Source organism: Alosa alosa, chromosome 1 (genome assembly GCF_017589495.1).
Source record: "Alosa alosa isolate M-15738 ecotype Scorff River chromosome 1, AALO_Geno_1.1, whole genome shotgun sequence".
Lineage (NCBI taxonomy): Eukaryota > Metazoa > Chordata > Actinopteri > Clupeiformes > Clupeidae > Alosa > Alosa alosa.
Genome location: NC_063189.1, coordinates 28,020,686 through 28,034,005, shown reverse-complemented (window position 1 = coordinate 28,034,005; position 13,320 = coordinate 28,020,686). Strand labels below are relative to the sequence as shown.

The 13,320-nt window shown below is 40.5% G+C and overlaps 2 protein-coding genes across 2 annotated transcripts; both read right to left on the bottom strand.

Moving 5' to 3' along the window:
- Positions 1 to 58: 58 nt before the first annotated feature.
- Positions 59 to 4,195, bottom strand: zgc:110269 (probable flap endonuclease 1 homolog). Its single transcript, XM_048247975.1, has 11 exons — positions 3,986 to 4,195; positions 3,546 to 3,621; positions 3,281 to 3,383; positions 3,109 to 3,169; positions 2,640 to 2,701; positions 2,271 to 2,407; positions 1,451 to 1,511; positions 1,198 to 1,329; positions 921 to 1,069; positions 591 to 732; positions 59 to 485 (listed from the first exon to the last, which is right to left on the bottom strand). Exons 1-11 carry the CDS (start codon positions 4,086 to 4,088, stop codon positions 435 to 437), a joined length of 1,077 nt encoding a protein of 358 aa, XP_048103932.1. The 5' UTR covers positions 4,089 to 4,195; the 3' UTR covers positions 59 to 434.
- A 142-nt stretch (positions 4,196 to 4,337) lies between these two features.
- mffb (mitochondrial fission factor b) lies at positions 4,338 to 10,576 on the bottom strand. Its single transcript, XM_048247989.1, has 7 exons — positions 10,138 to 10,576; positions 9,244 to 9,451; positions 8,057 to 8,226; positions 7,595 to 7,683; positions 7,063 to 7,227; positions 5,180 to 5,264; positions 4,338 to 5,100 (listed from the first exon to the last, which is right to left on the bottom strand). Exons 2-7 carry the CDS (start codon positions 9,449 to 9,451, stop codon positions 4,969 to 4,971), a joined length of 849 nt encoding a protein of 282 aa, XP_048103946.1. The 5' UTR covers positions 10,138 to 10,576; the 3' UTR covers positions 4,338 to 4,968.
- Between the last annotated feature and the right edge of the window lie 2,744 nt (positions 10,577 to 13,320).

Sequence of the window (13,320 nt, the reverse complement as noted above, 5' to 3'; positions counted from 1 at the left end):
TCATATACCTTTCTTTTGGATATGTTCAACTTCAATCCCATCCAAATTATGGAGATTCTTGGTTTGAAACTGTTTTTTAATAGCAAGGTCAGGGGGGTATTTCAAGTAGCCTACGTGGTTTAATGACCAACCTGGGTTTGAATACCCCCCAGATATTTTTGACTCAAGTCAAAAATGTAATCATCAAACACACATGTTTCATTTGCATCCTTCATCCAAACGTTATGTTACAAAACATAGTTTCCTCATTCATTAAAAAAAAAGTAAAAAACGGTGAAATATCTAACAAATATGATATATGAATTATACAAACATTTACATGTTCAGAATAATATCCAAAACAAAAAGCCTTTTTGTGCAAATAAAGGCCTTGTCTAGCAGTCCATCAGTGCAGAGAATCAGGTAGTCCTGCTTTCCACCAGCAGAGGGCAGTGTCATTTGGTCTTTTGTTGTTTTTCTTTGCCATGGCACACTGCCTCTACAGACTGAATAGAAAAAAGATTCAGTGGCAGTTCTACAACTGAAACATTGAATACTGAAAATATTTCCAACACAGCTGTCATGCAGAAGCTTGTGCAGTTTTATTTTACCTGTCGCTTCCGTGTCACACGGAAAAAGTCCTCAATTCGTGATTGATGACATTTCCCAGCTGCTTTTGCCTCCTCTCTTGCTTTGCGTTTATCTTCACGAGACTTACGAAACTTCTCCATCCGACCACGAACTCTGTCCAATCTGGCAACAAAGAAGAGAGAGAGAGAAAGAGAGAGAGAGGAGATAGAGAGAGGTGTCACAGAGGAAGACCTGAGTGCAAATAAACAGAAATAAACTAAAATAAATAGGTCTGTTTATGAATAACGGACATTTGCTCTTTTGATAAGTGAGTGTCTTCATCATCAGTCATCATCACCCCCCAGGCTTACTTTACAACATGTTTCTCCTGGCACAGGAAGCCAACCAGACCCTCTTCATCGGGCTCCTTCCATTCCAACTCTGGTGTCGGAACCTGCAGGCTCTCAAGGAAGAGGTTACGGGCTCTCTGATAAGTCCAGCCCAGAGGGACAGGATGTGTCTGAAGGAAGAATAGGACGAGTTGGGGGATTGTTAGTGATGATAGATGGAGGAATACAGACGCAGGCACCAGAAAAGAAAGCACTGATAATCACAATTAAGTGTTCCTGGCCAGTTTGGTGCAAGTACCTTTCTATTGACATTCTGTGACACACACTCTATGGTTCGGTGTTTCTTGATTAGCGACAACGCTCGCTTGGGTCCAAGACCTCCAATCTTGTCACAGTAGTCACATCCCAGCAAGATGCACAAGTCCACAAACTGGTTAAGATAAAAGGTATGTGTTTGAGAAGTCATTTTGTAATCACAAAAGTGTACTGAACCAAGTAGTGAATTGTGATGTCAATGAGGCATTTTCTGTTAATGGCAAAATATGTCTCACCTCCTTTTGGGACAGTTGTAGAATTTCTAAAATCTTGGACAAGCAGAATTCTGTGATATCACTATAAAAACAGACAGAAATAATATTATTATACGGCTCCGAGGAATGCTGCAGAAAATTCCACTGATATGAATAGACTGTCCCATCGTTCAGATGTTCGATATTTGTTATATTTCACCACAGCAATAAATGAATGACTGCTGCTAATGGCAACAGTTTTTTGCTTCTGATTCATGCCCTTCATATCATTCCGCAAGTATTCTGTTCTCTTATCATAATGGAACTTCATTGAGAGTTAAAGTCAGCAAGTAGCCCTACATAATATGTTGACAATAATACTTAACAATGGCTTAATCATTTTCCACAATTCCTTCCAAATGACTTAGGTGTAATCTTAAAGGCCCACTCTGTAACATGTAAGTCATTTCATCACCAATTTCTCTCTAAGGAGCTCTCCCCATAGCTTTGGGGTGCATATTTCACAACTGTGTCTTTGGTCTTTTCGCTGGCTCTGCCATGATGAACATCTAAAAAAGGAAGCCATCGCTGCTTCTTCTTATAACTAACTGGCATGGCTAACCTGTGCTTGAGGGGGGCTTGTGTATGTCCAGAGAATTTTGTGTTTCTCGCTAGGACATTTCTGACAGGCTTTCCTTATTGTTGGTCAGTGTGGATGCTCATACTAACAGTTGTCTTTATAGTTATTTGTTGACAGTGTGGACAGCCCCTAAGACCAAGACAGCTATATAACTATAATAAACAATCAAAAGTTCAATGGGATGGGAGATATTATGTGACTTCAGCTCCATCTTCATCTCACCTGTCTTTCTTAGCATTAAGTTGGCGAAGGAGAAGAGAACCTCCAAAAGCTAAAGTGTCCATATCCTCTGACGCCACTGCATCTACCACACCGGTCTTCACAAGATGGGCACAAAAGGCCTCTGCATCTCCAGGCGCCTGGGCACAAGAGAAAAAGATGATGATGGTGCATGGTGGTGTATTTAGCACCATTCATCCCCAAATAAATATCTCCTGAGATGAATACTGCCAAATGCTCCATAATATTACTATTTAGACTGTATATAAATAACATGACCATAAAACAAGAAAACTGATGTTAAACATTTAACAAAGAACAAGAAAACTGATGTTAAACATATAACAAAGAACAAGAAAACGGAACACTCACCATGAGAACAGGGACGCCCACAAGCTTAAGTAGCTGCACACAGTCTCGTGTCTGTGAGGAAACTGAATGAAAGCATCGTTCAGCTCAAATTGAAAGGATAGCTGACTGAATGAGCAACATTTTAAGTTTCTGTAAGCAAAATGGTCATGTCCACCATGTTCACACCATGTTTTAATGGGCAGACTGTCTGCAGCAGCACTGCATCGAGACATTTCTGGTATGAATGCTGTCAATGCTCACGTGAAACGTGACGCAGCAGCCACGGAACAAACACACAATGCACATGCCACAGAGGCGGTCTGAATTGGCCGTCAGAATGGCAAATATAGAGAAATGTGTGGAAAATTCAAATTTAAAGTGGCTCAAAGTTATTAGCATGACTGTTTGGATACAATGTTGTCATAGCCAGTGTTGACAATAACATACAATAACACATAACAAGACATAATAATAATAGAATTCATCTTACCTGCATTAGAGTGTGGACGTGAAGGGGAGTTCCAGCCTTTATTCTGAGCTCGCCTCTCCAACTACATAATGGTGATTAGAGAGTCATAACCACAACACACACACACACTTTGTTAATGACTGAACATTGCAACAAAGAGACCAAAGAAATGAAAAGGTTCAAGTGGTCCTACCACAGCTCTTTTTTCTTCAGGGGGCCTCCCGTCGATGACATAGACCGGTTTGATATCATACTCCAGAAAAGTAAGTGTGCGAAATAACAGCCCAGTCAGAGGACTGCAATTGTATAATAAAGATCACATGAGACATGAAGGGCAGCTAACCTTACAAGAAACTTACATTTCTTTTATCCACCTTTTTATTAAAATCTTAGAAGCCACCATGAAGTTAGCCAATCATAGATCAATGTAACCCGAAAATCTCTGATCAGAGACCTACCTCAAATATTGCATTGTATGAACCGCGGTACGAAACTGATTCAAAACAATGGATGTATCCAAAGCGATGATCTTTCCTATGAAAAGTAAAGATATAAATAGTTTCCTTAAAACTCATCAATAGGCTCTCATTTAACTTTCACTGTCTGATTTACTAGCGCAACCCTGATGACCCACAAAAAATTATTTCTAATGCCGATGTCAGCCTGGATGCTACATTTAGATCACTTGGGGATGTGGTTAGCTAGCTCAGTTAACTCCTGACATGCAAACACATTATGCCATATACTTTGACCAGCTAATAGATGTAATCATACGTAATGCCAGATAACATAAGGATAATGTCACATGAACCCCAATGTAATTGGTTAACAACTAGGCTAGCCTTAGCCTATAGTGTGAATAGGCTAACTAGCCTAGAGGAAAGAAGTTGGGACTGACCAGTGTAATCGCTGATCTCCTTGTGAGATATTGCACCGGGAGCATCAATTCGAATCAAATCGGCCAGTTTGGTGATCCCCATGTTTATTGTGACTCTGACCATAGACAATAAAATAAACTGACTCTGACCAATGTTAGACTTTGGCTTTTAAAAACACCCGGAAGCAGGAGAGCGACACCAGATGTTGTGACCAGCTGATTATCCTCCAATGAATGAACGTCATGTTGGTACACGACACAACGTAACTTTTGTAGCACGTTATTTTTGTTACATCTCAGTTCTATCTGCAGGTTGATCTAGACAAAATTATCAAAGCAATCTCCAACTGCTGACAAATAAAATCATACATAATGAGTTTCAGATGTCACCTTCTTTAATAAATTATGACGTATTTACATGTTTCTGTCCCAGCAAAACTGACAATGGGAGCATGAATGGCAGTAACTTTGCTATATAGTTCACAGTCCATGGAATGTTAATATTTCTTTTAAAATATGCACAACACATTGCACAGACAACATGCTATTCATCCATCATGTTTTACAACAAAACTGCACATTTACCTTTTCACAGTATGACCATCTCTGGACTTTCAGGGAGTATGCAATGACTTGTTTAATAAGGACTGCTGCACATAAGAGTGTCTTATCCACATCAATATTTTATATATATATATATATTATTTAACACAAATATTATGAATGTGCAAAACACAGACGCTCATGAACAACTTCTAATTTTCATGTGCATGCTGTATTTTTATGCTGATGTTCCACCACAACACTTCTTACATTTCATAATATGTATGAGTACATTACCTTATGTACATAAACACCCCTGAACACATGATTGTTTAAACCAGATGAGGACAGGATGGAAGATTCAGACCTAAACACTTCCAAACACTTTGCATGTCCAGCCTCCACATCAGTCCAAACCACCAGCCTGGAATTAAGAACTTCAATGAACCTGATGTGGATTTCTAACGCCGGAACCACACCCAGGTGTTGACTAGCCAAAATGCCACGGTAACAGAATACACGATCATTTCCCTCCTGGTCCTCTCTTTGTTTTCTTGCTCCAGCAGGTGAAGGCGCCGGTTCAGCTTCACGATCTGAAATTGGAACTCAAGCATTAGCGGACTGGATCTGTGAGTCAAACATCAGCATTGCACAGTGTTCTCTCTTGGATACCTGTCGTCGTAGTGTAGCAGCGTCCACTAGAGAGGTTTCCTCAGGGGTGCATTCCAAACTTAGGTCATAAGCTGGGTGGCCAACTCTTCAAAGGCAATAAAAACAACAATGAGGTTGTATAGGGATTTGACAAACAATACGGTTTACGCACATTGTGATGACCCATTTATAACATGTTCTACAAAATTAACAAGTCTGTGCGCTGTACACTAATGCTAGTTTCTGATACTAGCTAGAGAAGAATCACAGTCTCTTCTCTTCAGTTTGATTTCATCGGTCATTGGCATTTCATTGGATTAGTGCAATGCCCGTTCAAACATGCTATTCCTGTAGAAAACCCAAAGCCCAATTGCATGCCCGCAGGTAGGCCTGCTTTGAAAATAGGGATGATGGGGAAAAACATCATTCCAGCTCAATTCAATAATGAATACTGATATTATATTACATTATAATAAATGTGCAGTGAGCAGAATTTAAGCATGTGATATTTCTTATAGGCATAGTTCAAAATGACATAAACAGCTTTTTTGAGGAACCATATGTAAGATTGTGGCCAAAACTGGTACTGCAAAACACAACATTACATGACAAAACACAACATCAACATCAGTTGAGGGCTGCAACTACACTTTAAAAATGACAATATCCTGGCCGGACTACTGTTGTCAGTGATATAAATATTTGAAATGAACATGATTTCCTAATGTCTAGTGACATATCAGGGCCATTTTATGATTAACTGAAATACATTTCTTACATATGGTTCCTTTAAGGCTATGTTTGGCCTATTAAATAACTTGATGATAGAGAAGATGATATGATGAATCATTAGCCTACAATTGCAACAATGTGACTCAAAAACAATGGCTGGTAGTCTATAAGTGACATCACGCTCTGTCTGCCACTCATTCTCTGTAGCTGATAAAAATAACTATATCTTTAGCCTATTGAATAACTTGATATAGAAGACAAACCATTTTGTGGAATGATGATTCATATGAAATTTGCAACGATGTGACTGAAAAACAGTCTCTGGTAACCTATTGACATCACACTCTGTCTACCACTTGCTGCCTGTACTGTAGCTGGTCATGAATCATTGCATTATTCATCAGAATTGTTGTTTGTTTATTCAAAGCCTAAAGACAGTCCAAAGTAGCCTGGGCTATGAAGTGTGAGTTTATTGCACATGGTGTTTACGTCGTTTTGAATAGACACAGCATAGCCTACCCGTGTTTGTTGGCGTCATTTTATGCAAGCAAACAGCATACAGGTGTCCTTACTGTTGAAGTCAGACATGATAATCATCCAAAGATCTTGCATCTTGACTTTAAACCCGTGCTGTGCTATTCATGCTGGCAAATGCCGCCGTGCTATGTAATGGGGCAGTGGCCAGCGGTTAGAGCGGCAAAAGCCAACGTGTGCTTCTTTTACCGATATATTTAACACTATCTTTTGCATTTCTTATCCAAACAACGTCAAACTTGGCACTGCACTTACTCGTGTCCGTAGCAAGACACCTGCCAAGTTTGAAATCAATCAGACGAATGATTCGATAGACATGCGAATAACAAACAAACAGACAGACATTCCTGTAATTTAAAGATAGATTGGGTGATATCTTCCTTAGTTATTAGTAACTTCTCTCTAGCCCCACAAAAAGGAAACTATATGTAAACAAATACCAACCAACTAGGCTGACTCAAGAATAACCTCAAATATGGAGATTGACATCAGTGACAATCAGTCTTTTAGCTCCCCTCATACAAGCCTTTTTTTACACAAACACAGTGCTTTTCTGCGCTCATTCTCAGTGTCATTCAATGGACATGGTCCCTTTTATCCTAACTGAGGGGTCAGAGTGCAAAGGTTGGCCAGTTCACCTGTGATGGGAGTCATCCAGCACTTCTAGAACCTGCTGGTAGGCACGGCGGGTAGTGCACTGGATGTAGGTCAGAATGCCGCTGGCGCTGTAGAGATTCTGGCCGTCCTCAGGGGTAATGAGAGGAGGACACACGCGGACTGGAGGGGCCGATGACGGGCTCACACTGGAGGAGATGGAGGAGAGCAGGGCAACAGAGTGAACACACAGCCAGGATGAAAGACCCAAGAATAAAGTCATGAATGCCATTTATTTCCATCTCAATGCCACTCCAGCACCATGAGAAATAATTATGCACTCGCCCAAGATCAGGAAGCAACTCTGTGCTTCAAAGGGTGAAATTTCTATGGAAAGGATACGGTCTGTCTATTGAAAAAAAAAAAGGAAAGAATATGTGGCCTAATCTCCAAATAGGACAGTAGAGGTGTACAGCCAAGACATGTGGCTTAAACAATGGCAAGAGCAGGGCTGAGCTGAGCAAGTGTGTCAGCCAAATAAGACAGTGAATACTGAGCAGGTAAAAGTTAACTCACGCCTCATGTTTGGTTGGAGGCCCTTGGTGGCGGACGACAGAGTTCTCACTCACACAGCGCTCTCGACGGGACTTTGCGCGAGATGGAGTCTGTATAAAAGGGTACAGGAGACTTGACTAAATATCCTCAACCATGCATCTGCAAAAATGCACCCACAACTGAATGGCTGGTGAGGGGCTTTACTGATATGCTATTAACTCAAATAACAAAGGTGCTGCTAAATACTGAACCATACCATAAATGCAATCATAATCATCATAAAAGCCATAAATGAATGGCTACAGGTACAGCCATTAAAGTTGACTAGTTGTTATATTCCTCATTCTGACTTGATCAATGAACTGATCAGAGAGGCAACATCGCTATAGTAATCAACAGCAATGATTATAGAACAATTTGGTTTAAAGTAAAACTCTGGTTTACTACAATGTGAATGCAGATAGATTGGTCATGCAGACTCACCTCCTCATTACCCTGAGACGCACTGGATGGGTCTGGCTCAAGGAAGTCCAGTGGCTGGTCATTGAGAGTGAGGACCCGTGGGGGAGCCATCAGGGGCACCGACTCCACTGGAGTGGCCTGGATCAGGTCCAGGTCTCTGGGTCTGCTGTACCGGGAGTCAGCATTCTCACCTGATGGTGGTGAGATAGTAGTTTGATATCACATGTAATGAAGTATCTATCTGTCTGCAGAGCACACAGGTTAAGAGGGTCAGCTTAGTGACATTCTCATGTCATAGTTGTTTGAAGGTAACTTGAAATATTCTACTGTAAAAAACAATCACATATTGCGTCCACAGTGATCCTCTTTTCTGGTATACCTGAACAGTAAAATGGTCAAGGTGGACTCTCCATAGATAACCTCAGAGATAGGGCTAGGATAATATGTCTACAAATTCAAATCATGATTATTTCAAAGTTTTAACTTAAAATTACAATAAAGGAACGATGTACTAGTCCTCTAACAAGTAGTAGTCCAGTTTGCCATTGTGCTACCAGCTTTATTTTGAGTGAACTCAGACTATGGGCGAGCACAGACCTAGCAGACGGTAAGTCTGATAACATCAGGCCTGTCGATGAGGGTCTGTGGCTCCAATCGGTCTGGTGTACTCAGCATCGGCAACAGGTAGGGCCGCACTCGCAGAGGACAGTTCACACACACATTAGTGAAAGTATTAACCGATTAATTGACATCAGCAAGACTAAGTCCAGAGAGGTTCTATATTTTGATATATTTTCAATGTATTGCCCAGCCCTACTCGGAGATCCACTGTTACATTACTATACATTATTGTTCTTAGCATTGACTCAGTACATCTGTATGGCTTCAGAGGGTTTAAAATATGAACTGGACATGGACAGGGTAAGAGGCGATATGCGATGAAAAAAGTTTGGAATGGTTGTCCCGCAAACGGCAAAAACACAATGACAGTCGAAATCGTACCAACAAAATGCTTACATATCACAGGTGAAATGCAATCTTTAAGGTCAGTGTGTTCTCTTTAGACAAAACTTGGGCAACTTGAGCACTGGGCCCAAGCTCTCATGCGAACACTGGAAACAAATAAAACCATTTCAGTTATCTGGTTGTCCCCAACAATAAAGCACAAACCAATTATTGGGACACATGATGTGAAATTACTTGCATACCTGCCACTACTATCCTCTCTGGAACATGCATCATCGGGAGAGGAACATCGGGGAGAGGGGCAGGGTGGTCCTCCATCGCACCAGCAGCAAGTTTGAGTCTTTCTGGGATGCGCATACGCTGACTGATGCCTTCCGTGTACTCTAACTCATAATGGATGCGATTCATTTCTACCATATCGGTAGAGGGAGAGTATGCTGTTTCACTCATCTGTCAAGAACAATTGGTAATTTTGACACAAAGTGATATAAGTAATAACAAACATAAATGTTACCACGTGCGATACAGACGACATAACAAGCGTATTAAATACACGTTACCGCAGTGTTGCTATCCATGGGCGTAAACAGGCTTAAACTTCAGCCTCATCGGCTCAAGTCAGCGCGGTGAAGTTGGCTGGACGTTTGATATTCAGTTGATATTCGACTTTAACTTCCCCTTCATTCGAGATCGACAACGCAATTCAGCTCAATGGCTTGATCAAGCGAAAACAACTAAATTAGTATCGCTAGAGATTGATTGCTATCCGACATATAAGCTTCACAGCACTTCACCGCCTGTTCTGTCGCTAGTTCTTCACCGCTATGTTATCTTTAGCTAGCGCTAGATACCTCACCAACTAGCCCCCCTGTGATGATAGCTGGCCATGCAATATTAGGGCCATCAGACATTTATAGATGTCTTACACACCGTCTTATTGGTATATTTGTGTGACCGAGGAATAACTTGAAACGAACCTGTCTATAACGAAGTATATAACGTTACCGAGTTGTAACAAAACCGAGTCATGAAGAGAATGAGACATGCTAACATTATGAATGAGACGCCATTGCTAAAACACATAACGTTAACGTTTGATGTAACATGAAGTTAGCATTTGCAAAGGTGACACTTACTTAATCCTGAAGACAGCGTCGCGTTCTTCTTACATCTGGTGAGTGACCTACACAAAACGATTGCTATACCAGTATTGTCTTTAACCAATTATAAACACTGGTAGATGTCATTTTAGGTTGGTTGGTTTGTTAGCCTACTGACGTTGAATCTTGGCACACACTAGCTAGGTTGACAGTACGTCCTTGGATGCTTAGCTATCTAGAAGCTATCTGGTACCAGAACTATTACTAACTCACAGCAGAAATATTAGCTACCAGTAATCATTAATGTCACCATACGCTATGAATGACAACAACCTAGGCCTAGCTTCTTCTACGTTGCTAAGGAAATAACTAAAATGTTGATAACACCAACATTTCAAGGCGCGGATCCTAATTGGCTAACTCATTCACCTATCGCATTTCGCGGGTAATTTCCGCTGCATCCTCTACATAAAGTAACCAATCATCTCTGGTTGCGCTACAGAAGGGAAAAAACGGCAATGTCGATTTCACCAGGCAGTTTATGTTGTGATAGCGTGTCAAAAGGACTTCTTAAAATTGTGTTGGGTGTGCTTGACATCTAATTGTAAGTTTTACAAGACAGACCCTGGTTGTAAACCAAAAACAAATGGGCCATGCCTATTATGTGTTCTGAGTGGGTCACACCAAAGAGGTAGCTTATCATCAACCACCCAGACTAATCTGAATGAATACAACCACTGCCTATTAATATATTAAATTAGGTGTCATAATCGTGAAAAAAAAAAAAACGACTGGTAGCCTAGGCTACTCTAGCCTTCTCTGAAATGCTGTTGGCAGGTCCATTGACTGTCAACCAAGCTCATTCAGGCCAGAGGTGCTGCCCCTCTAACATGCCTACCACATAATTCCAACCATTTTTTAACCACTGAGTGAATAAGTGAAAACACCTGTGTAAATTACAAAACATGCACCTTACGCTGTCTACTGCTACAGAAAGCACCCCCAATGCTTGTTAGGTGCTTCTATGATTCTTTACTGATTCTATTTAGCACAACTCTTCAGACAGTAAATCAGCTAATTATTGAGCACAGGCAGACAGAATATAAATATATCAAAATGTATAGCCTATGTGTGGAGGATTTTAGTTTCTGGGAGTTCTCCACCTCTTCACTCAAGAGAGGGATTCGGCAAAGTGGGGAACTTTTTGCATCATCTAGGCCTACCCCCTTTTTGGACCGCCCCCCAAAAATGGAGCACAAACAGTGTTGATGTCCTGTTTTGTGGTCTAACCACAAATAGCTCGCCGTCTTTTCAGGAATATTTTGGTAACCTGTACAAGGTCTTTGATTACAACATAAACATAAATTTTCCTTCCGTTCAAACAAATTACAGTTTTTCTCAGTCGCTTTGGTGCTTTTCTCAGATCAGAATAAAACTTCTCATAACTATTAGTTCAACCTCCACAAGATTTAGTCATTTGTGCACATCATATAGCAAATTCTCCTTCCTCTGAACAAATTGCAAATGCTTTTAAACATGTATCAGTTGCTTTGTCATGTCAGTCAAAATTAACTATACTTATATGGATGCTGAATAGTCGTTCCCAATAAAACTAATAGTCTTCATTTCATTGCTTGAGTCATTACATACAAAATTAGTGAACTAGTTATCAAATTCTGTAGAATTCTGTAGAATTGCAAAAAGCATATACAGTAAAACTGTGAAACATACATATTCCTTAACCTCAACCTGTTTTTGCACTGACATAGTTTTTTTATATTACCTTGTCTACATTATACTTTACTCTCCTATTTGTCCATATTATTTATGCTGGTCTCTAGACCTTATTCTTGCACTGTTGCACTGTTGGACTACTGTTGGACTACTTTTTGCACCTTCACCACGACACTCACTCTATTGAGCACCTTACCATGCACACATACCTACAGGACTACTGTTGGACTTTTTGCACCTTCACCATGACACTCACTCTCTTGAGCACCTTACCATGCACACAGAACTACAGGACTACAGTTGGACTACTTTTTGCACCTTCACTATGACACTCACTCTCTTGAGCACCTCACCATGCACAGAACTACAGGCCAGTCCCGGCCCTGTCACTGCAAGCATCTCATGCTTGATCACCCTCAAGCACACCGTGGATTTTTAATTTTTTTAAAATTTTATATAGTATATTTAGTATTTAGTTTTGTTATTTTTCTTATCTTATCTTTCTTATCTCGTTATATGTTTATACTTATACTTACAGTATATTTACCATTTCTGCTGTAAGTGCATGTTGTGTGTGATGTCTGTATGCTACTGAGACCTTTGAATTTCCTCTTAGGGATCAATAAAGTATCTATCTATCTATCTATCTATCTCACTTACTCCCCTAACTACAGCAATCTGTAACTTTACTGTAGTTTTCAAATGGCTGTACAAATACTGTATAGTGCTGTCTTGAGCATTTTCAGGTGTCACCAAGTTCTGACCTTTGTTGCATAGGAAAACACTGAGAGCATAAATTGTCGTAATGAAAACCGGACAAAGCCATTTGACTATCTTGTTCATAAACGATGTCAAAACTTCTCATTTTGATGACACTGGCAGTTTCATTGACATAAATACTTGCTTTTGAGGAATGGACTATCCATTTTGAGCAAGTGACATACTTTTGCAGGTTATCCACTAGGTTTTGCAGTTTGCACTAATTGTTTTGAGAAATGCACTAACTGCTGTGCAGATGTTAATAGTGATGTGAGAAAAGCAGCAAAGCCACTGAGAAAAAATGTAAGTTGCTACCTGCAATGTCAACAGCAGATGGCGCTATTATACATATATACGGCGCTGACTATAGAGGGGGCTGTCTGCATCTAGCAGTCTACAAGGTGGCATATAGATAGATAGATAGATAGATAGATAGATAGATAAATAGATATGCATTACATCATGTACTCCTCTGATATCCACCCAGGTTTGTTTAATATGAGAGTGGGAAATGATCATTTTTGATTGGAAAATACAATCTACATATTAGTCAGAATTCCATGCATGTCAAAGGGTGCAGCCGGGGGGGGCAGCCGTGGCCTACTGGTTAGCGCTTCGGACTTGTGACCGGAGGGTTGCTGGTTCGAACCCCGACCAGTAGGCAGGGCTGAAGTGCCCTTGGCAAGGCACCTAACCCCTCACTGTTCCCTGAGCCGCTGTTGTTGC

Bases quoted from the DNA above. Each gene is read 5' to 3' on its own strand.
- zgc:110269 (XM_048247975.1), bottom strand. From the start codon at position 4,088: ATGGTCAGAGTCACAATAAACATGGGGATCACCAAACTGGCCGATTTG. The intron at 2,408-2,639 runs GTGAGTGTTCCG...TCTTGTGCCCAG, and splicing joins TGGGCGTCCCTGTTCTCATG to GCGCCTGGAGATGCAGAGGC. The intron at 486-590 runs GTAAAATAAAAC...TTTTCTATTCAG, and splicing joins GTGTGACACGGAAGCGACAG to TCTGTAGAGGCAGTGTGCCA.
- mffb (XM_048247989.1), bottom strand. From the start codon at position 9,451: ATGAGTGAAACAGCATACTCTCCCTCTACCGATATGGTAGAAATGAAT. The intron at 7,684-8,056 runs GTGAGTCTGCAT...CCTTTTATACAG, and splicing joins CGTCTCAGGGTAATGAGGAG to ACTCCATCTCGCGCAAAGTC. The intron at 5,265-7,062 runs GTGAACTGGCCA...TTGCCTTTGAAG, and splicing joins CTGGATGACTCCCATCACAG to AGTTGGCCACCCAGCTTATG.